Below are 26,676 nucleotides of genomic sequence, written 5' to 3' on the forward strand. Positions count from 1 at the left end.
TAAGCTTCACAACCGGTTTGCACGTTTCGGGAAAGAATAGCACGAGATTCTGAAGTGGCGCCAACACGAATTCTTCTACCTAATTTTGTGCACGCACAAGAGAAGCAATTTACATTCGACGACGAAAAAAAAAACCGTACATATATACATGCCAAAAGCAAATAATCCAAGCAACTTCGATACATAGTTATAATGTAGAAAACATTTGGTCGAGAACATTGATCTTCGTCAGAGTCCGTACGATCCACACCATTATGTTACTACACAACTTGATGTTGAAATATTTAAACGACACTTTTTCTTTCAACGAAAAATTCTATTGACACCTTATTTATCTTTTTCAATAATTTCAAATATCCATTAGAAACTTGTCGTAGAATATCATTAGTCTATCTAAAAATATTACCACGAAAAATATGTAATATATTCTAAAAGAACGAACACCGATTTGCAATTTACATCTTTTTACTTTCAACGTGATCTCATTTTTCTTCTTAGAGATAAAAAAAAAACAACAACTTTGATTCCTTGAAAGATATAGAAAAAACTTCGAATTGATCATCATTTGAAACACAAACACCAGTGGTGATCCATTATCTTCCAAGGATGTGTAAAAGGATCAAAAAAGATTAACGAATATGTTTAACCTCAGCGATGTATTTGAAGAGACGCTAAAAGAACAAGAGAAGATCGCGATTCTTGGATGTGGAACCTGCTGAGACTAGAGAGCAAGAGCGAGCGTAAGTCGATGGAAGGGCGAACCCGTTATAAGCCCCGAGTCCGCGTCTACCCGGCAGGTTGGTAGCTTAACGCCGATCCTGAACCTTCTCTCTTCTACTCGACTAAGCAGTTCAGATACGAACGCGGATCCACGCGACGACGACGACGACATAGTCGTAGACCTTTCATTGCTAACGCGCGTACGTTTCATAAAACGCTACAAGATTTGCGGGATGCGGCGTAAACGAGGAATAAGTAAATTGTTAACAACGCTACTCGTGTTTCTGGGATTCCTAGGAATCACAAGGGTCTCGTCCGAAATTACGTCTGACGTTCAGCTGATTCCTGAATCATCTATTTCTGATCGTTGGTACAACGAGTTCCATCGAGAAGAGGATGACGCGATCGTTGTCGAAGGTAAGAACAAGCTTGTATTAACTGATCTACGATGTCATTCCTGACTTAGCTTGGAAAATAAACCACATTTGAGAAGAAGTCCATCGTTTTCGTTTAATATTAGATGTATGTCGAATTTTTGATCTTACGTGTACCTATATAAAATAATAACGATTAATGAAATGATCGATCTCGTTGATTGTTGTTTTTCTCACAAGGACAATAATCTTGATCAACGATAAATCGTTACTACGATCGTTCTTATCGTTCCATAGACGGTAAACGGAAGTCCTCCAGGCGCGCATCAACCTCGTCGTACGTGTACCGCAGTATGACTACCAGGGTCAGCGAACTCCACCTTCTCAGATTCTTCGATGGAATTTTATTGCCAACGTACTTGTATAATCGTCCTCAGAAATCTTAGATCGAACGAGGAACACATTGTTCGTCTCGGGGTAAACACACTCGTAAGATGATGTCATCAGATTTCCGATCACATTGTCTGCGGTCTACACGATATAACAATACTACATGGATTAACATAACTCATTACTCGATGTTATAAGCTAGCACCAAAGTCGATCGTTAAGAATCAATGGAGAATAATATAAAAGAATAAGCTAATTTTTTCCTTTGTAGTTAATTATCTTTTAAAAATAAAACTCTCTAATTTTAGACTTGTAAATACTTTATAAATTGCTTGCAACTAACATAAACTCGAATATAATTGTTGTGTTCCTACTACACTGTGTATCATTAGAAAATCATTGGTAAAAATACGTGACGAACGGTCTCTGCCTATTATAAAAGGTACGCGATGTGTCATTCTCACCGGACATCGTTAATGCGCCTCGAATACGTGCCGAAGCGTCAAATGTATATATTCTCGCATACCACAATTCAGCCTTAGTAAATAAGACAACGTGCAGATACTACGGTTGAAAATCGAAAAAGATAAATAATACTAAGTGCGTATATTATGCTTGTAAAAATAAAAAATTAAACGTTGAAGAAATCTCTTGGATGATCTCGAGTCATCTATCATTCGAGCTTTGATTAATTATATTCCTTGGCTTTACGTTGCAGTTGATACAATTGATCCTTCATCTCTGTCGAGAGATGGTCGAAGCATCCTTTGGAGTGGATCCGCAGAGCGTGGTAGCTGTCTTACATCTAAAGGTGAAATTGGACGATGCACTACATTCAAGGAATGTTATCCCTATTTCAAAATACCTGATCTTGGTGCTCTCGATGGTTGGGTTCTTGGAGTTTACGATACCTGCAGTTTCATTCTTGAAGACGGCCGTACAAGTTTCGGAATTTGTTGTTCCAACTTGAATCCTACCGCTGTTCCCGGCGGGGAAAATTGCGACGGTCAAAACGAGCAAAATCCACAGGTGAATCCTTCTTAGTAATCTCTAACGTTTCTTCTTATACCAAGCTCGTAAAACTTACTCCAAATCCTATTTCGTTCCTACATCAATTACACGACTGCGAATTCGCGTTCGATGGTGAAGACAATTAAGGCCTGCAGTAGAAAGTTTAAGAATCCTATCATCTACTACCCAACAATAACAATAAGATTTCACAAACGGCTTTTTACGATCCGCTTTATTACCTCGTCCTTGAGCATTCCTTCAGGTCCATAACGCGAGCAATTTAGCAAGAATGTTTTCGCCTTCTTAAACAATTGAAGTCAAACATTTTAGATAGAAGATGCTAAAACCAAGGAAGATGAAACGGGAACGGTAACAAGACCAAAACCGATACCAACAGCCAGTTGGCCACCACCATTACCAACTCATTCACCGGATAATACAATCCCACCTTTGCCCACTCATCCTCCCTCTCACGGGTTAATTTCACCGTCCACTTTGAATCCCTCTACAACGAGTTCAAAAAAACCTGGTGTGCCAACAACGTGGCCAACGAAAAAACCGACTTGGTGGCCAGGTGCCCCAACGATCTCGACAACGAACAAACCAAGCTCAACAACTTTCTCGTCGATAGACTCATCTCAATGTGGAGCAAAGAATGGTAATCAAGATCAAGAACGCATTATCGGTGGTAAGGATGCTGATCCTGATGAATGGCCATGGATCGCTGCACTCTTTAATGCTGGACGTCAATTTTGTGGCGGATCTTTAATTGACAATAAACACATACTTACTGCTGCTCATTGTGTCGTTAAGTACGTTAACGTTATGTTTCTTGCATTCTTTCTTAATATCGAACGTATAGATAAATCATTCGTTTTCAATTTATTCTCAGCATGAACTCTTGGGATGTAGCAAGATTAACGGTTCATCTTGGAGATTACAATATCAAGACGAACAGCGAGATACGTCACATTGAAAGACGCGTTAAACGAGTAGTAAGACACAGAAACTTTAACTCGCGTACTCTTTACAACGACGTAGCTATTCTTACGATGAGCGAGCCGGTCGAATTTACGGAACAGATTCGACCCATTTGTTTGCCAAGTGGTTCGAAGCTTTATACTGGAATGACCGCAACTGTCATCGGTTGGGGCTCCTTGAGAGAAAGTAAGATATTTAAAAGACGCTATAAGTACATGTTAAAAATAAGTAACAACTTCCCTTTTAACCGATATCTGTATTGTTGTTTAACAAGGTGGTCCCCAAGCAGCAATACTTCAAGAAGTTTCAATTCCAGTTTGGTCGAATAAAGAATGTAAATTTAAATACGGCGCTGCGGCACCCGGTGGTATTGTCGACAGTTTCTTGTGCGCCGGACAGGCCGCTATGGACTCCTGTTCGGTTTGTCAAATATTTCTACTTTTACAATTGAAAGATTTTGACAAGAAATATTCAATGACCATTTCAATAACAATGGTTACAACTTACATATTTTACAGGGTGATAGTGGAGGTCCTTTAATGGTCAATGACGGTCGTTGGACTCAAGTAGGTATCGTTAGTTGGGGAATCGGTTGTGGAAAAGGACAGTATCCTGGTGTTTATACAAGAGTAACGCATTTTCTACCTTGGATCTACAAGAATCTTAAATAAGTCACTGATTTTCTATTCCTCTCTCTATTCACATTTCATTTAAATAATGTAAAATCGTTAAAAAAAAAAAAATACTAAGCGCATTTTCCATATTTAAATCCAAATGACTTTAAATGAAGAAGAAAATCTTAAGAGAAAACAGAAAATATGACGTATATTCCATCTCATTTCGTAAATTCTCATCACAACATTTATCTCGTACATATTTTACGTATTCTCTTACGGACGTTTCTATTATAGATACTTGTGTAGACCGTACTCGTCGATTGTATGTAATAACAAAATATTTTCATAATGATCTACATACACCAGTATATAAAAATAAAAATTATAATAAAACTATACATATCGTAACAATTATAGTCTACTATATATATATATATTTAATTATTGTAATTTTACTAATTTAATCGTTTTTAATTCGTTATGGACTCTTCGGGATAATAATAATAATTGTTACGTGTCGCAGCTACTGACATTAAGATGCTGAAGAATATTCCTTGCTAAAAATCAAATATTGCAATATTATACTTAGGAGTAAAGAAAGTAAAAAAGAATGAAAAGCTTACCTTGAAAATAACACGTATCATAATTGTCATCCGGTTGTGGTATAAAAGGAGGAACAGCCTTTAATGGTTCGTTCCAAGGAAAATTTTCAAAGAGTTTCATATCCCTTACTTCTTTCGCGGTTGGCCGTACGGATTGATCTAGCGTAAGAAGTGCACCTATTGCTTCCATAGCTGCACAAGACAAAGCTTCCTCACCTTCCGGCCAAGGTATGTCTCTCGCAAGAATATTAGCAAAGACTGCCTGTGGTGTCTCGTCATTAAACGGTGGTACTCCTGTACAAAATTCGAAGAGACAAACACCGAGAGCCCACCAATCGACTGCAGGACCGTGGCCTTGACGCAAAAGCAACTCCGGTGCTAAATAATCAGGTGTACCTAATATACGTTCCTCCGACCGACCATTACCGGCACCTAAACCTCTTCTAACTGACTTGGGTGTACGATAAGTCGTGCAATTGCTACTCGAAGGTGCGGGTGTCTTAATCGGAGATATAATATCTTCACTCTCCGTAGGATTGGCATTAGAATCTGGAGTAAATTCCGTCGACATTGCAGGTGGAAGATAAAATCTTGTTGATTTCACCGGAGGAATAGTAGATGAATTATCCTGAGACGTTTTTTCTATCTGATCTGTACTCTCGGAATTGTTACTAAATGAAGATACCGGTGTACTAAAAGCAACTCCACCACCTGAACTACCACCGCTACAATTATCCACATTTTGATCTTCATTTTCATAACTTATCTCGCTCGACGCTAAGTCCCTGTCAATTGATTTAGGGCTCTCACAGGAATACGATGTACCGCGGTTTTGTCTTTTTGGTGTTTTATCTACATCCAATTCCATGAGACAAATTTCACGTGTTAAATCACATGTTGAATCTGCCGTAACCCTTTTTCTTTTCGTTCCTCGTCCAAACGAATTTACACAGGTACTTACGGGACTCGTATGGATAAGTAAATGTTGTGATTGTTCTGCTTCTAACGTAGATTCATCTTCGTTTTCTACGTTACGATTGATAGGATTGATTGTATTACTCGAGGATGCTTCACATGTGTGATAACTACTTGAACTCTCTTCACTCATATTCTCAGTCCTCATATTTGATTCATATTCGTTTACAATCCTTAAATCTTCTGCGGATTGAAACGGTGTAATACCAGATACACGAGAATAATCGCAAGAAGTAGCGTCAGTCGATGAAATTTCCGAATTAGGAGACGATTGTATTTTAGTACAATTTCTTTGTAAAGCTGACATCATCTGAATAGCATTAGCACTTTCATTACTGCTTATTGAATCATTGATTGATTGTTGCCCAGAACCGAAAGACAAATGAGATGTTAAAGAAAGTAATTGTCCTGGAGTTCGAGTGCAAAGATTAGGTGTACAATTGACTAAATCAGATATTTCAAGATCCCTATGCAAGGATGATATCTTGCTGAGACCAAAATCTGTCAGTTTAACATGTCCCTCTCGGGAAAGTAACATATTATCTGGTTTTAAATCCCTATGAACTATACCGTGAGAGTGAAGATATTCGAGAGCTAAACATATTTCAGCCGTATAAAAAGCTGCCATGCTTTCCTCCATGTAACCATAAACGCCGAGCAAACTCTTAAGATCACCTCCAACCATATATTCCATGACTAAGTATACACTGCTTACAGTTTGTAGAGAATAAAAAAGTTGCACGCAGTAAGGGCTGTGCGTCAATGCTAATGCATTTCTTTCTATTATAACTTGAGATGCCATATTCTTATTAATCATTTCATTTTTTTTCATTACTTTAATAGCATACAATTGCTCTGGATTAGACTTCTTATGTCCTAGAAAAACTTTGCCAAATGCTCCTCTGCTTATTGGTTTCACAATTTTAAAATCTTGTATGTCGGGCACCTAAAAATAGAAAGTCAATATATAAATATTTATCACAAACAAAAATAAGTTTGAAATTATCAGTGATATCAAATTTACATTAAATGTAAAAATATATTTTTTAAAATCATAATAATGCATAAAAATATGTCATAATGTATGACAATACGTTCGATTACTCACCTTTGCGGTGGGATTAACTATTTTAGATATTGTATTGAAAATTGAATTATCAACGTGCCTAAGCTTTAAGGATTGTTGTGGCGTACAATTGCCATAATTGGAACTGCGTTCAATCCCTTCGTCATCGGCATCGTTCATACTGGAGCTCGTATCAACTGACTCGCCAAATACACCATTTATGTCAGATTTTGAATCGAGCAATTCGACCGCCGAATCTTCCATTTAAAAAGATAACCTAAAAAGATAACTCGTATGAGCATTGACTAACCGACGCCACTTTAAAACAACTTTTCCACTTATTATATAGTATATTTACAGTAATAAAAACAATATATTTGTATATGTCATTTCTAATGCATTTAAAACTATTATTATCTTATTAACTTAATCAATTCTACTAAAAAATCCATGAAATCCGTCTAAACGTCGGTTGACATTTTCGAACAATCAAACCGCGCGCAGAGAATACTAGTTAAACTCTTTCATGGCTACCAACGTAAACGTTCCACATCGATTTCCGTCATTGAATATTTTTGAAAGTAACAATGTATTTTAAACAAATGATAAATTTTTTGTATTTTTTTTTCGCTTTATAAAAAATATAATTAATATTCCAATTAGTAATAAATTAAAATAAATTCAAATTGTCAAAGTTCTAAATGTAGGTGGCATTGAAAAATATGTATAGGGACATTGTTATTACCACTTTGCTTTATTAATTTGTATTTCCGGCGCCCGCGTTTGAATTACTTTTTATATTTTATTTCAACGATCATTTTACAAAATCCATTATTCCTTTTAATATTTGGCAATAGGTTATTCTTTTAATTTTAAGTTTTATTCTTCCTGTCATTTGTATAATAATACGTCACCACGTTTTTTTATTCATACTGGGTTTTCATCTATATTTAATCCTTATTAATAAGTGTTATAACAATAACCTAAAAATGTGCGCAAAAGTGGCAAAAAAAGTACCCAAGAAAAAAGGCAATTTATATAAAATGCCTGATCCTATACCCACCGGAACTATATTGTCCGATATTAAAGGGAAAAAATGGATTCTTGATAAGTCAATAGGTGTAGGTGGTTTTGGAGAAGTCTATTCTGGTATGTATGGTGTTTCTTTATAATCTTTTTCTTTTCCATTTTGTATTACCTTTAATTAAATATTTTTTTGACTGCAGGTGCAGCTTATGGAGACAAAGTTCCTAAAAATTTTCCTAACGTAATAAAAATAGTAAGTATTATTATATTTTTCAAAGTAATGTCATTATGTCAAAATAATATTAACAATTGTTATTATAAATTTTCTCTGTCAGGAACCTCACGAAAATGGGCCATTGTTTGTTGAAATGCATTTTTATATGAGACAAGCAAAGAAAGAAGACAGTGGGTTCTATATTCTAAAAAATTTCTTTTCACAAAAAAATGACAGTATTTAATTAGCGATGTTTTCATTGAAATATTATATCACTTATTTTAGTTCAAGCTTGGAAAACAAAAAAAAAGTTATCGGTACTTGGTATGCCCAATTATATTGCCTCTGGAAGCCATGAACATAAAAATGTTAAATATCGGTTTTTGGTAATGGACAGATATGGTACTGACTTGTGGAAGTTATTTAAACAAAATAAACGATTTCCAGAACATACAGTATATAAAGTAGCTATACAAATAGTGAGTCGATTTATCTTTTATTAAGATGTATATAGTCTAGTCAGTCTAACGGTCCAATTTTGTCACGAATCCTACAATAATTTCTTTTAAGAATTTTTAACATTTCATAACATTCAACAATATTCCGTGTAATTAATTTTAGATAAACGTATTAGAATACATTCATAGCAAAGCATATGTTCATGCTGACATTAAAGGATCTAATTTATTATTGAGTATAAAGTATCCAGATCAAGTGTATTTAGTAGATTTTGGTTTAGCAACACGATACACAACTAAAACAGAATATAAACCAGATCCGAAAAGAGCACACGATGGAACTATCGAGTATACTAGCAGAGATGCTCACGTAGGTTGTAAGTATACAAGAAAAAAGGAATTTAATTAAATCATTTACTTTGTATTTATATATTAAATATTTGCATATGGTGTTTTTTTATACAGTGCCTACAATGAGAGGTGATTTCGAAATCTTAGGATATAATATAATACAATGGTTATCCGGCGCTCTTCCGTGGGATAAAAATTCAGTACCACTCAATCCAAATGTTGTACAAAAAGAAAAAGAAAAAGCCTTTGAAAATCTTCCAACATTTTTGGATCAATGTTTTGATGGCTTAACACCTGAACCAGTACTTAAATACATGAAGTTATTAGAAGCAATGAAATTTAATGATACGCCAAATTATAAAAAATTTATTGAAATTTTAACTAATGGTTTGAAGAAATTAAATCATACACCGGATGGGAAATTAGAATTTACTAACACATCTAATCCAACTAAAAAAGCTGCCGTATCTAAATCTACTCCTAAGAAAATAAATAAAATAGTTGGAATAAAACGATCAAGTCCGCGTGCGAAAACAGCAAGTCCTATGAGAAATAATGCCCTAGATGATAGTAATGTAGGTGTTGTAATTGATAAAAAACGTGCTAGATTAGATGATTTAAAAAAGGCACTGAGCGATATTAAATCTTCTGATGAACCTGATGAAGAATATGATATTAAGATTATTAAAAAATCAAAGATCAAAAAGAAGACACCTACAAAAGAGAAAACTAAAAAAGTGACTAAAACTAAAACAAAGAACTATTATTTTAATGATTCCGAATCTGATAGTGCGGAAGTAAGAAAATTTCATTTCTTTTATTATATACGTATAACAATATTTATGAAGGTAGGATTGACAATAGAAAATAAACTCTTATTTATTGCTCTGTAATTAAAGAAACGACATTCAAAGTTTATTCTCTTATGTCAATCTTATTCTTTTTTCTCTTTCTAAATTACAAAACTTATTCGCTAAACGTACAATAACTGTCATCTCTCGTCACCAGGTGTATCTCTTTATACTCTCATCAAACAATTTCTTTCTATACTATATATGCTTAATTAAACTATATCCATCTTTCCAGATTATATCAAAGGGAACTAAATCAAGACCGGTAAAATCTCTAAAGGAAAATTCGAAACTCAAAACTACAATCCATTCTGATACATCAGATGAAGATATGTTTCAAGATTGATTAATGATACTACAATCATTCAGTGTTATAAAAAATATTGTTGTAATACCCATTTTCTATATTTAATGTACATACATAAATATTTTATATACCCTTTGAAATCAACATAATTTATAATTGAGATGCTGCAAAAATCATATTGTTTGCAAACTTAACATATTTGAATTATTTTCATACATAATGTGAATAATGAAAGAAAAGAAGACTTTTTTTTAATGTTGATTACTAAAAAAAAATGTAAAAAAAAAAAAAGAAAATTTCATATAAGCATATTTACAATCATTGCGTTGAAGTATTAACTACTATGCAGTCTAAATTTCTTGAAATAAAACAAATTAAACTGTTAAGCGTTATTTAAGAGTGATAAATAAATATCAAGTTTTGTTACTTTTGTTAATTTCTTATGAAAAATTATTGGTGTAAATATTCAAATATTAAATTTCTTTAGCATATATGGTTTGTACGTGTACAAGATTTATATTAATTTAATTTATTTTTTCGACCATCCCTTTTTTTTATTTTTTTGTACACTTTTCATAAAACATTATTGATCAATCAGTAATAAACAGACTTAAATATACTTATAATTAGTTATAATATACAATCATAAGTATACGTAAAATTATACCGTTATTCAAGAAATACTATTTATTTTTTAATTTTTTGAATTTGAGGTGCACTTATTTTCACTTTTCCAGGTATGTTTCGAACTACTGATTCATCTTTAACAGCTTTTAACATATCTTTTTCACGCGAAGTTATCTCTTTATCTTTTAAAAATACAGCTATGGCAGTCTTACCAGCTTTTCCCCTCGTACTTGTACCTGGTGTTAATTTTACTTTAAATCTGAAATAAGCAAATATGTTGCAAGAAATCTATAAAAAAAAAAAAAGAATAATAATAAAAATGATATACTTACTTATAATTTAATAAGGTATTGTAAGGTGCTACAACAGGAACAGCAAATAATAATTCATCTTCGGGAACTGGTTTTCCTGTTAATTGGTCTAACATATCCATCTCGGGTGCTGGTCCTACATCTTCTTCATCAATATTATCAGTATTAGTATTTTTTACCATAGGCGGCCTTGCATTTCCTTTTTTCTTTCCTTGTTGTTTAGGGCCGGATGGATCTTTATGTTTGTTACGACGTTTATCTTCTTTTGCTGCTCCTGCTGACTATAGAATATACGACAGCTTTATATATGCAATCATGAAATTACATTATTTAACTCACTTGTAAAACTTCCATAGCCAAGTGCCTGTCTTCCTCGTCTTGATCTTTATATTTTTCTTTCATCTTTTTAAGTCTACTTTTTTGACCTCTCTTCAATTGACCTTGCTCAAGCTTTTTACTTTCTTTATCAGATTTTAAAGGCAATTGTTGAGTCAATTTTGTAGTTCCTTCTTTATTAGAATTTATTAACATAGATTTACCAACAAAACTAACATTTTCTTCATTTTTTTTATCTATAGAACCATTTTCATCGTGAAGCTCCACTCTGTTAAAATATGAAATAATATTACATACTGTTTAAATTATAAGATTAACGTATCGTAATACCTTAATGTTGAATAATCAATTTTAATTTGTACATCTGGAAAATCTGTGTCTTCATCACTAGCACTATCATGTTTACCTTCATCTTCTTTTGGCATCATGTCGGATTCCATAAAAGATTCCTCTTTGATAGAATCTAATTGTGTTGGATTTTCCAAATCTTCGTCTAAATAATATACATCAACATTACAAGATATCAAATCAAATTATTTGATATATGTAAATTTATATCTATATTTTACCTTCATCACTGTTTTCTTCTACTTCTATTTCTTTATCTATTTCAACTATAGTTTCATTCCTTTCAATCTCATCATCTATAACTCTTACTCTTCGTTCATCCTTATGCCGTTCAATGGAACCATCTTCCAAACGAAATAGAAAACCAAGACCCATTATCAATTGGCATGGTGGTAAATAATTCTTTTTACCACGTATCATAAAGGATCCAGTACTAAGGTATTCACCAGTTGGTGCAGTTTTTGATACTTGATCGTTATTTACCCACCATGCTCCTGCAACTACTTTAGCTTCCCAAGCAATACTGTATTAAACATATATAAATGCACACTTTATAGTTAATATTAAAAGTACCATAAATAATATTTGTAAACATTAATGTAGAAAATATAAATTTTGTTCACCTATAAGCTACAGCCATTGTGCCTGCTTCTGCCAAAGTTTTAGGAGGTATAGGTCCACCTCCAGGATTTTTAACAAGAATAGAACTAGCACCTGTTAAATCTGCGTGAACATAAATATCTCCACTCTTAAGATATCTTTTTACAATCAATTCGTTTTGTTGTTGATCTCTTCCACCGATTACTGTAATCCATTCAAAATTTTAATATGTTATTATGTAATTTTTTTCGTACAGTCATTCTCAACTTACCAAGATAATTTTCAGAAGATATGAACCAATAAAATTTTTCAAACCAATATGTTTTCCTTGCTTTATTAATACTATGTATTGTTTGTACTTCTTTCAATGTTTGTTTAGTTTTCTTTTCTGCCGATTTTAAAGCCTTGTCTTGGGACTCTATAGTTTTCTGTTGCTTTTTTTGCTGCTGACCTTTTTTGATTATAATACTTTCTTGCATTACCAAAAGCACTGTATGCCAAGTCAATATCTATAATAGTAGGCTTTAATTCTGACTCTTCGTCACTTTCTTCGTAAGGATCTCTTAATAATAATGCAATGTGATTTTTTTCTAATTTCAGCTGTTTGATAGCAGAAGCAACTGAATCACCTCTTTCTTGTGCCTCTTTTAATAAAATCTCAATGTCTGGCCACGATACTTGATTTGCAAGCGCATTTTGTATAGCAAAAATTGCATTGTCTACTAAAGTTTGATTTCTAGAAATTAATTCTGCCTTCCACTTATCCAATTCCTGGGTTTTTTCTAATGTAATTAATCTTTGATCGTGATCTTTTTTAACGTTTTCTAATTTTTTCAATGCTTCTTTTTCTTTCTGTAAAGCCTTTAAGTCAAGCTTTTGTCCTTCCATTGTAGAAAAAAATTCATCAGCTGCGACATCAAAAGAATCAAATTCTTTAAAAGGACAATTTTTATATTGCTCGAATAAAAAGGGATGAAATTCTACGTTGGTAAATATATACTCTTCTTTATTGTCCGGAGATGGCTTCATTTCTTTTTTCTGTATAATGTAACCTTTGGAAATGTTTTTTTTGCGTCATTCAGCATATTATCTGCATTCTGCAGAGCTACTGCTAACTTGGGCATGTCTCTTTCGATAACAAAATCTTTACCAATTTTACATCCGGATGGAAAACCAGCTTGCAATAGAACGTGTTCGATTACAGCAGCACCAAATTCCACAAGAGGGTTCAGAATTTTTTTTAAATTTTCACCTGACTTAGCAGATTCTATTTTCTTCTTAATATCTTCTAATGGTGCCATAGTCGAGGTATAAGCACGATCAGATGGATATTTTTCTTTAACTGCAAATCTACAATGTAACATTATCAAATGATATTAACAAAATATAAAATCATATTCTTAATCATTTTTATCATTTTTCTTAGACATTTACCTAACTTTATCGCCTTCTGTATGAGGTCTCAAAATATTTATAATTGTCATTTCATGATCTGTTAAAACGATATTACCTCTATCATATACTTCTAATATTATATGATATGCAGCCTCTCCACTGCCAAATTGTAAATCAACTATACGATCAGTTCCGATTTGCTTTAAACTTTCAAGTCTCTTATTTTTTAAATGTTTCCTCATCTGTATTTGAAAGATTGTATGAATGCAACATGAAAAATTAAATTACTGTTCGCTTGTAACATCAGTTACAGTTACAGAAATATATATTATTCAATTTACCTTCATTGCAAAACTCGACGGTGCTATATTCTTGGGCCATTCAAAAGCTGTAGTATGCATTCTATTACCAGATTCAATTAACAGGATACATTTCTCTTCACTTCTTTGAAAACGTATCAAGTATATACGATGATCAACATTGTATATTTGATTGACACGCATACCAATTAACCTATAAAAATTGTCAAAAATAATAATTCTAACAAGGAATGAAAATGATTTAACAAAAGAATTGAATTGCATCAAATAACAAAACTTATGTCATATCATAACCTAATTGTAAAGCAACAAATTAACTCTATATAACAAGTTATAAATAAATAATTTACCTTTGTAATTCCGTTACGGAACAAACAAGATCGTAAGTATTAAATCGTGTCTTCATTTTTCTTGTTTATTTAATTGCAATTATAATAAATCAATCACATTTAACATTAGACATTTCTTATTAAGATGATAAGAAGGAAAGTTGTTGAAACACTCGAGTAGTATACAACACACACACACACGTACACATACACATACACAAAAGAGATATATAAGTAATATAAAAGAATACAAATTTCAACACATCCACGTGTGATAAAAATTACTTGTGTGGTGTGCTGTTATCTGCGCCCTGTATTTTTAAGTATCATTTTTCCGCTAGATGGCATTAAGTATTCTACCGCAATGCATATACAAATACACTTTGAACCGCTTGGAGTCCCCTTCAGTCCTCTTAGTGAGCACGTACAGGAACCATGTTTCGTGATGACGTCATTTACGTATCTTTGTTACTCTCCTGTGTAGCTTTCGGAGTTGTCTATCGAAAGTTTAAAAATCCTCACGAGAGACAATGGATCAGTACAAGTTTTGGCTTACTTTTAATTATACTTGTTTCTGGAACTCATGTGATGCACCCCCTCATCTGCCTGTTAATTAATGCGGTCATCGTGACCAGGCTTTCTTGGAAGTACGACACAATCGATCTATTTCGTAGTCATAAGAATAGCAATATAAGACATTTTCATCTATTAAATATTAACATACGAAGTTCAAATATTTTGGTTTTAATCTGACATTTATATAACAAAGTATTTCAACGAAATAAGCATAAAATCGTTGAATATTTCATAATTTATTTTTTTGTTTTGTAATACGAATACAGAGTCCAAAGTTCCAAATGAAATTACATCTATTACTGCACCTTGTTTTTTTTTTTTTTTTTTTTTTTTTTTTTTTTTTTATATAATTTTAGAATTCGAAATTCTAAATTATTTTATTTTTCTTTTTTTCACGGGAAATTAATTGAAGTAATTATGCTCTATTATGATAAATGTTCTCAAATAAAATTGATTAATATGTGATCGAATATTTAGTATTTATTTAAATAGCATAATATTGTAATTTGGTTCCTACTACATACATAAAAAAAAAATTATATTCTATAGTACATCTACATGCTGCGATATGTAAGTGCATATAATATTAAATTCATAGGTGTATTCTTCTTCAAAGTTTATCTCATAATATTTTACTACATTTTTATCTTTTATTTACAGAATATGCCATTTAGCAAGTTTATTCTTTTCATTTTTTTATTTACTTATTATCTTCCGATTGGGACACTTGGTTGGTATGCCGGTACCACCTGCACATACAAATTTAGTTCAAATGATTCTTACATTGAAGTTGTCCGGATTGGCATTTGAAATAAACTCTGCTGCTGCTATGAAGATACCAAATGATCCTCAAGGAGTTAACTCTGTGGCTTTAAAAAAAATTACTTTTATGGATGTTTTCCATTACGGTCTAAGTTACATGGGAGTTTTGACTGGTAATTCAACGTAATATATTTAATTAGAGTTAAAAAATATACATGTAACAATAACAACAACAACAATATCGATAGGAATGAACATAAACATGCATTTATATTATTGTGTTCTTCACAGGTCCCTACTATCGTTATAGAACATATTGGGATTCGATACATAGACCCTTTTCTGATTACATCGATCCATGGCCTCTAACATTATATAAATTAAAACAAGCTACAGTATTGTCTGTACTCTTTCTCATAATGAATTATACATTTCCTACAGAGGTAGAAAGAACTTTGGTTTTAAGCATACAAAACAATATAGATAAGGAATAATAAGCATAATTACGATTCATTTTGTTTCTATTTTAGTATACCGTATCTGAAGAATATGCAAATCGATCATTATTATACAGATGGCTCTACACATACCCGGTATTTGCAACATTTCGGTTAAGACTATTTTCTGGAATAATTTTGTCTGAATGTGCATGTCAGATGGCTGGAGTAGGTGGTTACCCGACCAGATGTGAAACTGCACCTGGATTGGGACCACGTAATTATCAAGAATTTGAAGAAATGTAAGGAAATTTGTCTACTTGGGAAGCATGGATTTTTTAAATATTATTTTACATAAATTTCAAACTATATACATCATTCCATTTTACATAGATGTACAGATAAGGAAAAAATAACACAAGAACCATATGATTTTGAAACCATACATAACATGAACATATGGCAAGTGGAGACTTGTCATTTAGTTAGGTCCTGTATGAAATACTGGAATTCTTGCATACAATATTGGATGGGAGTTTACATATACAAAAGATTTCCATTTAAACCGTTAAGAATTATGATGACATTAACTCTGTCTGCATTGTGGCATGGATATGCTGTTGGTTACTATGTTTGCATATGTTCAGTTCCATTTTATTTACAACTAGAAGATCTGTTAGTAAAGTTCCACAACCAACATGAAAAGGATAGCATCGTCAGTATTAACATTTATCAGAATTATAATTAATATATATAAATATATTTTTCTAAACGCTCTTTCATTTCTTATAGGGTTGGAAAATCTGGACATTTACTCTATGGGCTATGAGAGTTTCCTGTATGGCTTATTTGGGTGTACCGTTTCTATTACTCGACTTCCGACAAATATTACAATTTTATGCAAATCTATACTATCTTGGTCATATTAGCTCTCTTATACTATATATAGTAGCCAGATTATTGAAACCCTATATTATAAAGAAGAACGCAGAAAAGAACAAATAGGTAGAAGAAAAACAAAAATACATATACATATATACATACATATATATATATATATATATATATTTATTTATTTTTCTATCAACTAATAATTAACTACCATAAATAAACGATTAAAAACACTCACAATACAATATTAAAAACATGTAAAAATATCATTAGGTTATCAGCTATAAAAGAATACACTGCACTCTTATTAAAGGAAAACGGATTTATAAGAATTAAAAAAAAAAAAAAAGAAAAGAACATACGAATTCTGTGATAGATGTCTGCTACAATAGGTTGAAATTCGCCTAAGGAATATCACGAAAATTTTTGGTCCAGTACGGCCGAACTAATACTGTCTTCCTGCACAGCAAGAAGGAACATGACATTATATACATACGTAAGTATGTATTACAAAATAATTGCCTTTTCCGTAGACTTTAATGATTTGCGATTGATAATTAAGGGATTAATTGTAAATTCGTAATAATTCGTAATAATTCATAATAATAATAATAATAATAATAATAATAATAATATTATAGTAGTGTAAATACATAATACTAGAATAAGTTCGAGGATAAAAATGGAGAATAAGAGCAAAAGAAAAAAAACAAAATATACACATATAATAAGTGAAAGAAAATTTTTATTAATAGCCCTTACATCAATAAATATATAACTTAAATGATTAGTTAAACATAACGATGGGTAAGAGGAAATATTATATATGCTATATATATATATGCACACCACACAAATACACACATATATATGTATATATAGTAAATAATTTTCATGGCTTACCTCTGTAATATGTTAACACCAAAATCCTGTTGTGAGATATATATATCGAAGAACCTAGAAGAAAAACACAAAAAAGAAAGAACGGAGAAAAAAATGTGATATTCTTCGAGCACAATTCCACCTAGTTTAATTTGACTATGTGGCGGCAAGTGTCGAAAACGATAGCCAATAATTGGTCAAATAATTGGTCAAATAATTATTGACAACTAAGATAGATGTGGTAACTTATCAGCTGACGCGTAATCTCGTTCGCGAGGTGTCTGGTGATATGCTCACGTGCTACCTGCTACCCGGAACGATGTCTCTGCGACCAGCAACCGCGTGCTGCTGCTCTGATTGCGTTCTGCTTTTTTATTCTCTGCGTTTGACCGTACCATCCGCAAATTCTCTGCAGTGCGATCACCCCCCAAAGAGACTGCTCGCTCGCACACTCTCTCGCATCAATCTCTCGCGAACCTGCTTTCACCAGACCACCAACCGCTCGCTACTGCAAACTGCTTACAGCCCTGCTTACTCGGCTTACAGCTTACTCTCAGCTACCCCATCATCGGCTACACTCGCCACGCCACTCCTTTCCACCGCCTGTGGCACCATAAAATTATAACTTAGTTATACCGAGATAATATGATATATCCATGACAGGATTTTAACGTTTCATTAAGAATAACTGTTGAACAGTTAATAAACATATTATTTTTAACTTAATATTAAAAACTTAATATAAAAGTAATTCTCTCTCTCTCTCTTTTTATTTGTTTTTAAATAACCGCTTTGTGGACGGTATTGTTATAGAGCTACGTTTTTCCTAATCCTTAAAGCAAAACTTAATTGAACAAAGTTTATTATAAAAATAACACTTTTCAACAATGAAGCTTTATTTCTATGGGAACATAAAATTAATATGTTAATTGTATTGTGCCATACATTAAAATATTATTTATCGCATCCACAAAGAGTTAAGTAGTAACACAATATTACAGGATATTACTAAAATCACGTTCCATAAGACGTATTGAACATTTTCCAAACTAATCGTATTCTGATTACAATATAAATTTTCAATACACTATTGTATCTTTATAATAATTACAATATTTATAAACTGTTAATTCCTACAATAGTACTTTCATTTTGTTTACACAATTATTTTTCACAGATAGAACATTTATATACAGATTGTAAAAAATTTCAACAATTATATTAAATCATAAAATACACGTTCGTTATAATTTTGTAATAATCCTTTAAATATATGCAGCAAATGTTATTAATTTTTGTTAAGAAAAAAGCTCATTTAACTATTATAATAAGTTAAGTTAAACTGCAAACTTTAAAATTTGTATAACACACACTAAAAGTTACTATAAAGTTATTAACATTTAAATTTGTCTGAAAAGTGTTATCGTCTATGTCTTTTTATGCTTTATTTTTATCTGACAAAACTTTACATTAGTAAACCTATATTATTACAGAAACGCATATCTTACTTCTAAAATATATATTGTAAAAAAAAAATTTTTCATTCAATATGAGACTTTTCATTGTTTAAGAATAGTTTGAAAATTGAAAAATCAAAAAGACGTTTTGCGATGTAATATTAATTACGTATAAAATTTAGTCAACTGTGTGTATCTTACATTACCTGCTAATTACCATTATACATTAACACCATTACACTATTTCCAGGAATATTATTAGTCCTTTTTGCCCACTGTGGGCAATCTCATAATTATAATAAAAAATAATATCTCAATATAACTTAGAAGTATTTTTTGTTTGTTTTATTGTAACTATTAATTGCATTGGATTGAAAATAATAAATAAAAAAATAAAGGACATATTAATTGCGCCAATAGAGTTATTGAGAAAAAAAAAATAGAATCAAAAAATATTTTAATATTAAATGTATATCATCTTTCGTATTAATTTATCAATGTAACAAGTATTAATACTCTATTTCAAAAATGGATCAATTTTGCAAACATTATATTGAATGTAATCATTTCTCTTCAAGTTTTCAAAATATCCAATATGTCGTCAAATGACCAACATTGTTAAAACAACATTATATATAAATACACTAGTTGACAATGAACCTGTCTATTCATTATGTACAAACTAAATTAAATGAAGCAATTAAGATATCGTTCATTCTACTCGTACATTAAAGAAGCACAGATTTATTGTCGTTCAGTGTATTTAATAATCGTTAGAATTGTTTTGAAAAGACCTGTACAATATATTAATATTGACTATTCTGCCGATAATAATATTTATTCCTTTTCCCTATTTTCTTATTCTTTTTTTTGTTGTTGTTTTTTTTTGTTGTTTTTTTTTGTTTGTTGTTTTTTTTTGTTTGTATTTATGTATCTATAATGCACATACGCGTACACGAACGCATGACGACTACGAACGAACGAGAGATTATTTTTTTGCAATTTAAAAGAAATACTAATTTTTCAATGTTTTCCTATCAAACTCGACTACATGAAATTAGTGTGACTCTACTATCATTAATAAACACAGATTACTATTCATAGACGTTTAGTGATGGGTGATATTTCCTATAGAATGTAGTACAAGTGCCATCAAATACAATATAATTTTGGTAATTGTGATATACAGTAAATTGCAATTAATTAGTCTGTATACAATAGAAAATTACAAGTTTTCTTTCCTTTCAAACATACAAAAGTATCACATTAAACAATAATGCTTAATGTAAGAAAAATCAAATGAAATATTTAATCAAGAATTTGATTTGGTAAAGTTAGACTAATAATGTAAAAAGTAATACAATAAACTAGAATTTACGTTTTAGTTCTTTAAAAAAAAAAAAAAACAAAAAAAAAAACAAAAAAAAACCGGAGAACAATACGTATTCAGAATTAATGTATAAATATAAATGACACTCTGAATGAAAATATGTTACAGAGGTGCTGTAGGTATAGAGTAATAGAATACCTTTTCAAATCTCTTCTCAAGACAGATAATATGGTGGGTCGAAGGATGTAAATCATTTTGCTTGTACTCGTATCCTTTTATTCCAGTATCTGCAAAATCCCATAATATTATTAATACAATATATTAGAATATATTAAATTTGCTGCCTATATTACTGCCTATATTTCTAATCAATTAATATGAAACAATAAAGTGAACAATTTAGCTAATTTATACCCACTAAAGCAAAAACAAAATATTACAATTATTCACAAATATAGGCTTGTGTTATTCGTTGCATCAAAATAAAACAATATAAAAATGTTGATTATATCAATACAGCTTACCTTATCTTGATTTTGAACGACTGTCTTTTTGTCGTTCTTGAGACTTGCTACGAGAACGAGATTTCCCACGAGAACTTTTACTATCAGAGCGAGAACGACTGCGGCTACGACTGTAGGAACGTCTACGATCTCTATCACGACTACGAGATCTACTACGTGATCGTGTACGAGATCGTCTGCGATCTCTGCTACGGCTGCGTGACCTAAATATACAAAATCAAATCAAAATGCTTATCTTTGTCTTCAGGAAACATTCATGAATACCTTGGCACGTAGCAATATGTTAAAAGAATATAACATTACCTCCCACGTCTACGACTTCCACGACTTCGATGAGGAGAGGTTGGTCGACCATAGCGTGCCATTTGAACTCTAAGTTCCCTACCGTCTAACAACCTCCCATCCATAGCATCCAATGCATCTTCTGCATCACGTTTGTCGTAGAATCTGTAAAAAGTTATTAATCAAATTAATTCCTTTGATACTTGTATAATATAAAAAGCATGATATTATCATTAATATGACTAGAAAAATAATTGTTTGAAACGCATTTAAATTAAACTTTCAGTTAATTCGATGATAATCCACATATTATATGTTTAGCCACCTCCTTTAATCTTACATAGTACAAAGTATATTATTAATAGAAACATTTTTATGATCATAATAAATTGTAACTAAAAAAATATATTAATATCTATCATGCAAACATATTTTTTGTTCAAATGAACATGAATACATGTTCGCTTTTTTCTTCCCATATTTGAAACATCATTTACCAAAGTAGAAATTGGCACAACAGTTATAAACCACAAAAATATATCTTATAGATAACGAATAGAAACGAAGAAAATATATTCTACTTATTATTATAATGAATTATTATTTATGAGTTACGATTTTTTAAGATGACGTCACAAAAATGCCATTGAACAGAAGCCTGTTGGTAAGATGTAACACATACCTACACAGGTACTGTTATCACATATAGGATAATATTACAAATTTATGTTATTTTGTTCTTAGATAAGAAAATAACTAAATACATACCTTACAAAGGCAAAACCACGACTTTCACGAGTGAAACGATCTCGTGGTATGTAGATATCACCGACTTCTCCACATCTTTCGAATACACGCCTGAGATCCTCTGGCGTCGTTCTATAAGTCAAGTTATCAACTTTTAAGGACACCATGCCGTCGATACGCGGCGGTGGCCTACCGTAACTCATATTCGCTATATTTATTTTTTCTAATTTGTCACTATTTCAACCAGTTGTATTATATTAAGAAATGTAAACGTTAACGTGTATAACTCACGAACGAACCATACACTCTAATAGAAAATGGCGTGCGGAAGCAACGACGACGGAAGAACACGAAAGTGATTCGGCGCGAAGCATCACGGGAATATGGAGAGAAATATGGACGATACTACGTTATTCAGATGAACATTTTAAAACCATTATTCAATCTATTTATACAAAATAAATTTTATTTAATTTTTATATAAAATATTCTTTAAAATATGTGACTATTCTTAAAAATATAGTTAAAATATATTATATAGATTATACATGTCCATCTATATATAAATAATTTTGATATATATATACATGTATTTATATATATACTGCAATATACATAAGATAGTACTATTTATCAGTGTTTCTCAACTATAATTATTTATAGTATTTAAAAGAAAACGCCAATGCAATAATTTACAACAATTTCTTTTTGAATTTCTTTAAATATACATATTCAAAAGTATGTAGATAACATTTTCCAGTGAGAAAAAATAATCTAGAAAATAATATGTTTAAAGGTAAAAATAACAATCTCGTTTTTAGGAAGAAGCAAATATTATAATAATGTTAAGATACGTTTATTTTTATCATATAAAAAATAATTTACGTTACATTCATTTTCAATCATTTAACAGAAATATATTGGAAAATGTATTTTGTTACCGACTGGTAAAATATGTGTCGCTATCTAGCAGTAATAACAATTACTTTATTTTACTGAGCGGAAATATATGTGCCGCCATTCAGCGGTACTAGTAATTACTTCATCTTTTCGCCTGGTAAGACATTTATCACCATCAAACTATTATTTTATTTTATCGATCGGTAATATTTCCTGGTATTAATTATTAAATTAGTTATTAAAAAAATATATAATAATATTTAAAAATAAATTTCAGTACATATGTATATATAATATTTGTGATAAAATGTTATTTCAGTATAAGAAATTATTTTTAATAAATAAAATAAGACTTTAACGTTTAAAATAAATTCTCATTATTAAGAATAAAAAATCATGTGTGCAGATCACACGTGTTAAGAAGTGAAACCTTCAAAAAACTAAGTTTCCAGAGAATCTGACGAATGCACAGTTTCAAGAGTCAAATAATTGTAGGATTTATTTATAGTCCGGGAACTAGCAACGTTTTCGAGAGAGAGTTGTGGGTGAACTGATTTTTTGATATGTCGTTCTTCTTGATCCTTCGGTTAGAACCTGCACTACTTGGCTGGCCGTAGGTCTTGCGTTTACTAGTGCGCATCCTACCTGTACAGGTAATAATCCTAGATTTTAAAAGAATGCTGAGAAGCCTAATTTTCTATTTATTGACTTTAGATAGATTTATCAAACATAAATTTTTTATTGCCATGCACTTTTCTCATTGCTAAATATCTGCCATATGCGATTTTTTTTTTTTTTTAATAAAAAATTAAAAGTATCTTGGTATTCTCATGTAATTTTAATATTATGTTATTTAAGTATACAGAAACTTATTACGAATAGATAAAGAATAGATTTTCACAGAAATTGAATATTATAAAAAATAACAAATATAAAGTTTATCGTCTACAAAAGATTTGTGGAACTGAATACCATCTTGTAAACTTGTCAGTTGCGCCACCGTGGCTGTCTATCTCTCTTGCACTCTGAACTATCTCTCTCTAACTACACCATCATACTGCAATACTTTTCATAAGTTTGTCGTTCTTATTCTAGGTTTAACAAGCGAACAAACACTTGGCAAATTAATTTTAGGTTTCTGTATACTTAAATAACATAATATTAAAATTACATGAGAATACCAAGATACTTTTAATTTTTTATTAAAAAAAAAAAAATCGCATATGGCAGATATTTAGCAATGAAAAAAGTGCATGGCAATAAAAAATTAGTAAATTTAAAAAAAGTAGTCACTGAATTAGGGATAAATTCAGTTAGCATTGCAAAAACGAATTACATGGGTGATCTTCCGTGGAGAACTATAGAAAACAAACTCAAACAAATATTTTCTGAAACCGACTTAGCCGTAATCATTGGTTCGTATTCCTTCTGAGGACGAAAAAATCACTATATTAAAGGAATATCACTCATTCCCTACGGGAGATCATAAGGGCATGAGCAAAACATACTGCCGCATCAGAAACTATTATTTTTGGAAGAATATGAAGGAAGATGTAAGGAATTTCATTAACAAATGTAAGACCTGTCAAATAAGAAAAATAACTCGAGTAAAACCAAGAAAACCAATGATTCTCACCGATACTCCCGGTCGTGCTTTCGATAAAGTAGCGTTAGACATCGTGGGGCCTCTCCCCATGATCCATAAACGAAATTCATATATATTAACTGTACAAGACTTATTAACCAAATTCTTTCGAGCCATACCTTTAGCCTCGATCAGCGACGAAGCTACCGCCGAAGCTTTCTATCAGGAATACATTTGCCTTTTTGGAGCTCCTCGTGCCATAATTACCGATCAAGGTAGAAATTTCATATCTACCGTATTTAGGAAAATAGCTAAGAAATGCAACATAAAACAGTTAAAATTGCCAAAATTGCATGCCTTACTGCGGCATGAATATTTAATGAAGGTTTTCAAACAATTTTAATAATTATGGAGGTAATGGGCATTACAATCGGCGAAACCGCTGTTCAGTATGCCAGCAAACGAGACAACGAGCGCGTTGTCAAAGAAAATCGCCGCTCATCTGAAGCTTTCAAAGACAGCAGAACAAAAAAAAGACAAGCTAGACTTGAAGAACATTATCTTCTGGAGCAGTCAGAAGGCATAGTATATGGTACAGGTATCGCTGATTAAACGTAAGTTAACGTTTTCCGCGAATTTTTACTTAAAAAAACTTTAAATGCGTTTTTCTCGAAATCACGTTTTTATACCGCTTGTTTATAAAATCTCCAAAACTAGCTATTCGATTCGTCTGAAATTTTTACCACATACGAGGGCGGATTGATATTGAAGCTACCTAAGTAGGAAAAAAACATTTTTTTTTTCAAAAACCATTTATTTCTCAACATAGTCTCCTTTTAGCTCAATACACTTAGTAAGACGATATTCCAACTTTTTTATACCATTTGAATAATACGATTTTGGGAACCCATCAAAATACGCGTTAGTTTCGGTAATCACTTCTTCGTTTGAGATGAATCTTTTTCCTGCGAGCCATTTTTTCAAGTTTGGAAACAGGAAAAAGTTACTAGGAGCTAAATCTGGACTATAAGGTGGATGATCAACCAATTCGAAGTGTATTTCACGTAATTTTAGCATCGTATCTAATGCTGTGTGAACCGGTGCGTTGTCTTGAAGAAAGAGCACTTTTTTCTTCTTTAAATGTGGTCGTTTTTTCTTGATTGCATCAATCAATTGATCCAATAATGAACGATAATACTTTCCTGTGATTGTGGATCCTTTTTCAAGATAATCGATGAGCAATATTCCGTGTGCATCCCAAAATACAGTGGCCATAACCTTGCCAGCTGATTTCACTGTCTTCGCCTTCTTCGGAGCACTTCCACCAGGTTCCACCCATTGTTTCGATTGATTTTTGGTTTCAGGTGTGTAGTGGTGGACCCACGTTTCATCAACAGTTATTAATCGACGCCAAAAATTAACAGGATTACGCTTTATCATGTCCAAACACCGCTGTGAAGTGGTCTGTCGAACTCGTTTTTGGCCTTCCTGTTGATGGTATTGTTGCAGTGCTTGTTCGGCCACGTTTAAATTCAGCAATCCAATATTTTACCATGTAATCTGACGGAGCAGACTCACCGTAATGTTTATCGAGCTTTTCTTTTGTCTCTTTCGCCGTTTTCCCTTTCAAATAATAGTGTTTAATCACTGCACGAAATTCACTTTTTTCCATTTTTCAAGAAACACAAAAGTTGCTTACTTCAAACGACTACAACAAATAAACTAATCGATGAATTTGGATGAAATTTTAACAGTTGACGTTTAACAGATCGCAATTTCAAAATAAATAAAAGTTTTTGTATTTGTGCTGCTATCTAGCGCTAGGTAGCTTCAATATCAATCCGCCCTCGTAATCTATACACATATATCAACCGCTGGTAGCAGATTTATAAAAAAATTTTCATTTTTACTATTTTTTTTTTTTTTCAAAAAATAAGAAAAAAATGAGATTTTTTGATCATTTTTTTTTGCAAAAAATAAGAAAAAAATGAGATTTTTTGATCATTTTTTTGCAACTGACGCCATTTTATTATTTTTGCTTGTAAATGAAAAAATCTGCTACCAGCGGTTACTGTAGTCTTTGTGAACATAAAA

The 26,676-nt window shown here is 31.6% G+C and overlaps 6 protein-coding genes across 8 annotated transcripts; 3 read left to right on the plus strand and 3 right to left on the minus strand.

Annotated features, from left to right (window-relative positions):
• The first annotated feature begins 501 nt into the window (after positions 1 to 501).
• On the plus strand, positions 502 to 4,314 carry LOC107068777 (uncharacterized). Its single transcript, XM_015325512.2, has 6 exons — positions 502 to 1,137; positions 2,203 to 2,513; positions 2,826 to 3,307; positions 3,388 to 3,662; positions 3,751 to 3,896; positions 3,995 to 4,314. The coding sequence occupies exons 1-6, from the start codon at positions 954 to 956 to the stop codon at positions 4,145 to 4,147; spliced, it is 1,551 nt and encodes a 516-aa protein (XP_015180998.1). The 5' UTR covers positions 502 to 953; the 3' UTR covers positions 4,148 to 4,314.
• A 149-nt stretch (positions 4,315 to 4,463) lies between these two features.
• On the minus strand, positions 4,464 to 7,251 carry gwl (serine/threonine-protein kinase greatwall). Its single transcript, XM_015325511.2, has 4 exons — positions 7,095 to 7,251; positions 6,779 to 7,013; positions 4,717 to 6,616; positions 4,464 to 4,650 (listed from the first exon to the last, which is right to left on the minus strand). Exons 2-4 carry the CDS (start codon positions 6,998 to 7,000, stop codon positions 4,604 to 4,606), a joined length of 2,169 nt encoding a protein of 722 aa, XP_015180997.1. The 5' UTR covers positions 7,001 to 7,013; positions 7,095 to 7,251; the 3' UTR covers positions 4,464 to 4,603.
• A 241-nt stretch (positions 7,252 to 7,492) lies between these two features.
• LOC107068778 (serine/threonine-protein kinase VRK1) lies at positions 7,493 to 10,369 on the plus strand. Its single transcript, XM_015325513.2, has 7 exons — positions 7,493 to 7,885; positions 7,963 to 8,015; positions 8,098 to 8,167; positions 8,262 to 8,455; positions 8,598 to 8,811; positions 8,900 to 9,582; positions 9,872 to 10,369. The coding sequence occupies exons 1-7, from the start codon at positions 7,726 to 7,728 to the stop codon at positions 9,980 to 9,982; spliced, it is 1,485 nt and encodes a 494-aa protein (XP_015180999.1). The 5' UTR covers positions 7,493 to 7,725; the 3' UTR covers positions 9,983 to 10,369.
• Positions 10,370 to 10,456: 87 nt separating this feature from the next.
• Positions 10,457 to 14,369, minus strand: Clbn (Nuclear export mediator factor NEMF homolog Clbn). Its single transcript, XM_015325509.2, is given in 12 exon segments — positions 10,457 to 10,829; positions 10,903 to 11,162; positions 11,221 to 11,485; positions 11,548 to 11,710; positions 11,787 to 12,088; positions 12,189 to 12,369; positions 12,437 to 12,605; positions 12,607 to 13,238; positions 13,241 to 13,515; positions 13,600 to 13,802; positions 13,902 to 14,073; positions 14,231 to 14,369. Coding segments are annotated over 12 exon segments (2,877 nt in total). The 5' UTR covers positions 14,287 to 14,369; the 3' UTR covers positions 10,457 to 10,630.
• Positions 14,370 to 14,644: 275 nt separating this feature from the next.
• On the plus strand, positions 14,645 to 17,232 carry frj (membrane bound O-acyltransferase domain containing farjavit). The gene is made up of 7 exons (XM_015325514.2): positions 14,645 to 14,856; positions 15,446 to 15,720; positions 15,839 to 15,990; positions 16,078 to 16,286; positions 16,378 to 16,699; positions 16,777 to 16,989; positions 17,149 to 17,232. The coding sequence occupies exons 1-6, from the start codon at positions 14,645 to 14,647 to the stop codon at positions 16,987 to 16,989; spliced, it is 1,383 nt and encodes a 460-aa protein (XP_015181000.1). The 3' UTR covers positions 17,149 to 17,232.
• Positions 15,092 to 22,450, minus strand: SC35 (SR family splicing factor SC35). 3 transcript variants are annotated; one of them, XR_016177337.1, is made up of 6 exons: positions 22,119 to 22,450; positions 21,372 to 21,515; positions 21,069 to 21,271; positions 20,743 to 20,831; positions 17,779 to 18,360; positions 15,092 to 15,534 (listed from the first exon to the last, which is right to left on the minus strand). XR_016177337.1 is itself a non-coding variant. In XM_015325515.2 (4 exons), exons 1-3 carry the CDS (start codon positions 22,298 to 22,300, stop codon positions 21,070 to 21,072), a joined length of 528 nt encoding a protein of 175 aa, XP_015181001.1. In that variant the 5' UTR covers positions 22,301 to 22,450; the 3' UTR covers positions 18,791 to 20,831; position 21,069. The 3 variants fall into 3 exon arrangements, 1 of the variants encoding a protein (XP_015181001.1); XR_001476051.2 differs by lacking the exon at positions 15,092 to 15,534 and having other exon boundaries at positions 17,604 to 18,360; XM_015325515.2 differs by lacking the exons at positions 15,092 to 15,534; positions 17,779 to 18,360 and having other exon boundaries at positions 18,791 to 20,831.
• Positions 22,451 to 26,676: the final 4,226 nt, after the last annotated feature.

The sequence above is a fragment of the Polistes dominula genome, unplaced genomic scaffold (assembly GCF_049000335.1).
Source record: "Polistes dominula isolate Pdom_NZ unplaced genomic scaffold, Pdom_raw_medaka contig_28, whole genome shotgun sequence".
Taxonomy (NCBI): Eukaryota; Metazoa; Arthropoda; class Insecta; order Hymenoptera; family Vespidae; genus Polistes; species Polistes dominula.

Coding starts and splice junctions, on each gene's coding strand:
- LOC107068777 (XM_015325512.2), top strand. CDS start 954: ATGCGGCGTAAACGAGGAATAAGTAAATTGTTAACAACGCTACTCGTG. Junction 3,308..3,387: donor GCTGCTCATTGTGTCGTTAA/GTACGTTAACGT, acceptor ATTTATTCTCAG/CATGAACTCTTGGGATGTAG. Junction 3,663..3,750: donor TTGGGGCTCCTTGAGAGAAA/GTAAGATATTTA, acceptor TTGTTTAACAAG/GTGGTCCCCAAGCAGCAATA.
- gwl (XM_015325511.2), bottom strand. CDS start 7,000: ATGGAAGATTCGGCGGTCGAATTGCTCGATTCAAAATCTGACATAAAT. Junction 6,617..6,778: donor TAGTTAATCCCACCGCAAAG/GTGAGTAATCGA, acceptor TTCTATTTTTAG/GTGCCCGACATACAAGATTT. Junction 4,651..4,716: donor TGATACGTGTTATTTTCAAG/GTAAGCTTTTCA, acceptor TTTGATTTTTAG/CAAGGAATATTCTTCAGCAT.
- LOC107068778 (XM_015325513.2), top strand. CDS start 7,726: ATGTGCGCAAAAGTGGCAAAAAAAGTACCCAAGAAAAAAGGCAATTTA. Junction 8,016..8,097: donor TTCCTAACGTAATAAAAATA/GTAAGTATTATT, acceptor TTTCTCTGTCAG/GAACCTCACGAAAATGGGCC. Junction 8,168..8,261: donor ACAAGCAAAGAAAGAAGACA/GTGGGTTCTATA, acceptor CACTTATTTTAG/TTCAAGCTTGGAAAACAAAA.
- frj (XM_015325514.2), top strand. CDS start 14,645: ATGTTTCGTGATGACGTCATTTACGTATCTTTGTTACTCTCCTGTGTA. Junction 14,857..15,445: donor GTGACCAGGCTTTCTTGGAA/GTACGACACAAT, acceptor TTTTATTTACAG/AATATGCCATTTAGCAAGTT. Junction 16,700..16,776: donor AACATGAAAAGGATAGCATC/GTCAGTATTAAC, acceptor CATTTCTTATAG/GGTTGGAAAATCTGGACATT.
- SC35 (XM_015325515.2), bottom strand. CDS start 22,300: ATGAGTTACGGTAGGCCACCGCCGCGTATCGACGGCATGGTGTCCTTA. Junction 21,516..22,118: donor CGTGGTTTTGCCTTTGTAAG/GTATGTATTTAG, acceptor AACTTTTTACAG/ATTCTACGACAAACGTGATG. Junction 21,272..21,371: donor GGAAGTCGTAGACGTGGGAG/GTAATGTTATAT, acceptor TTGTATATTTAG/GTCACGCAGCCGTAGCAGAG.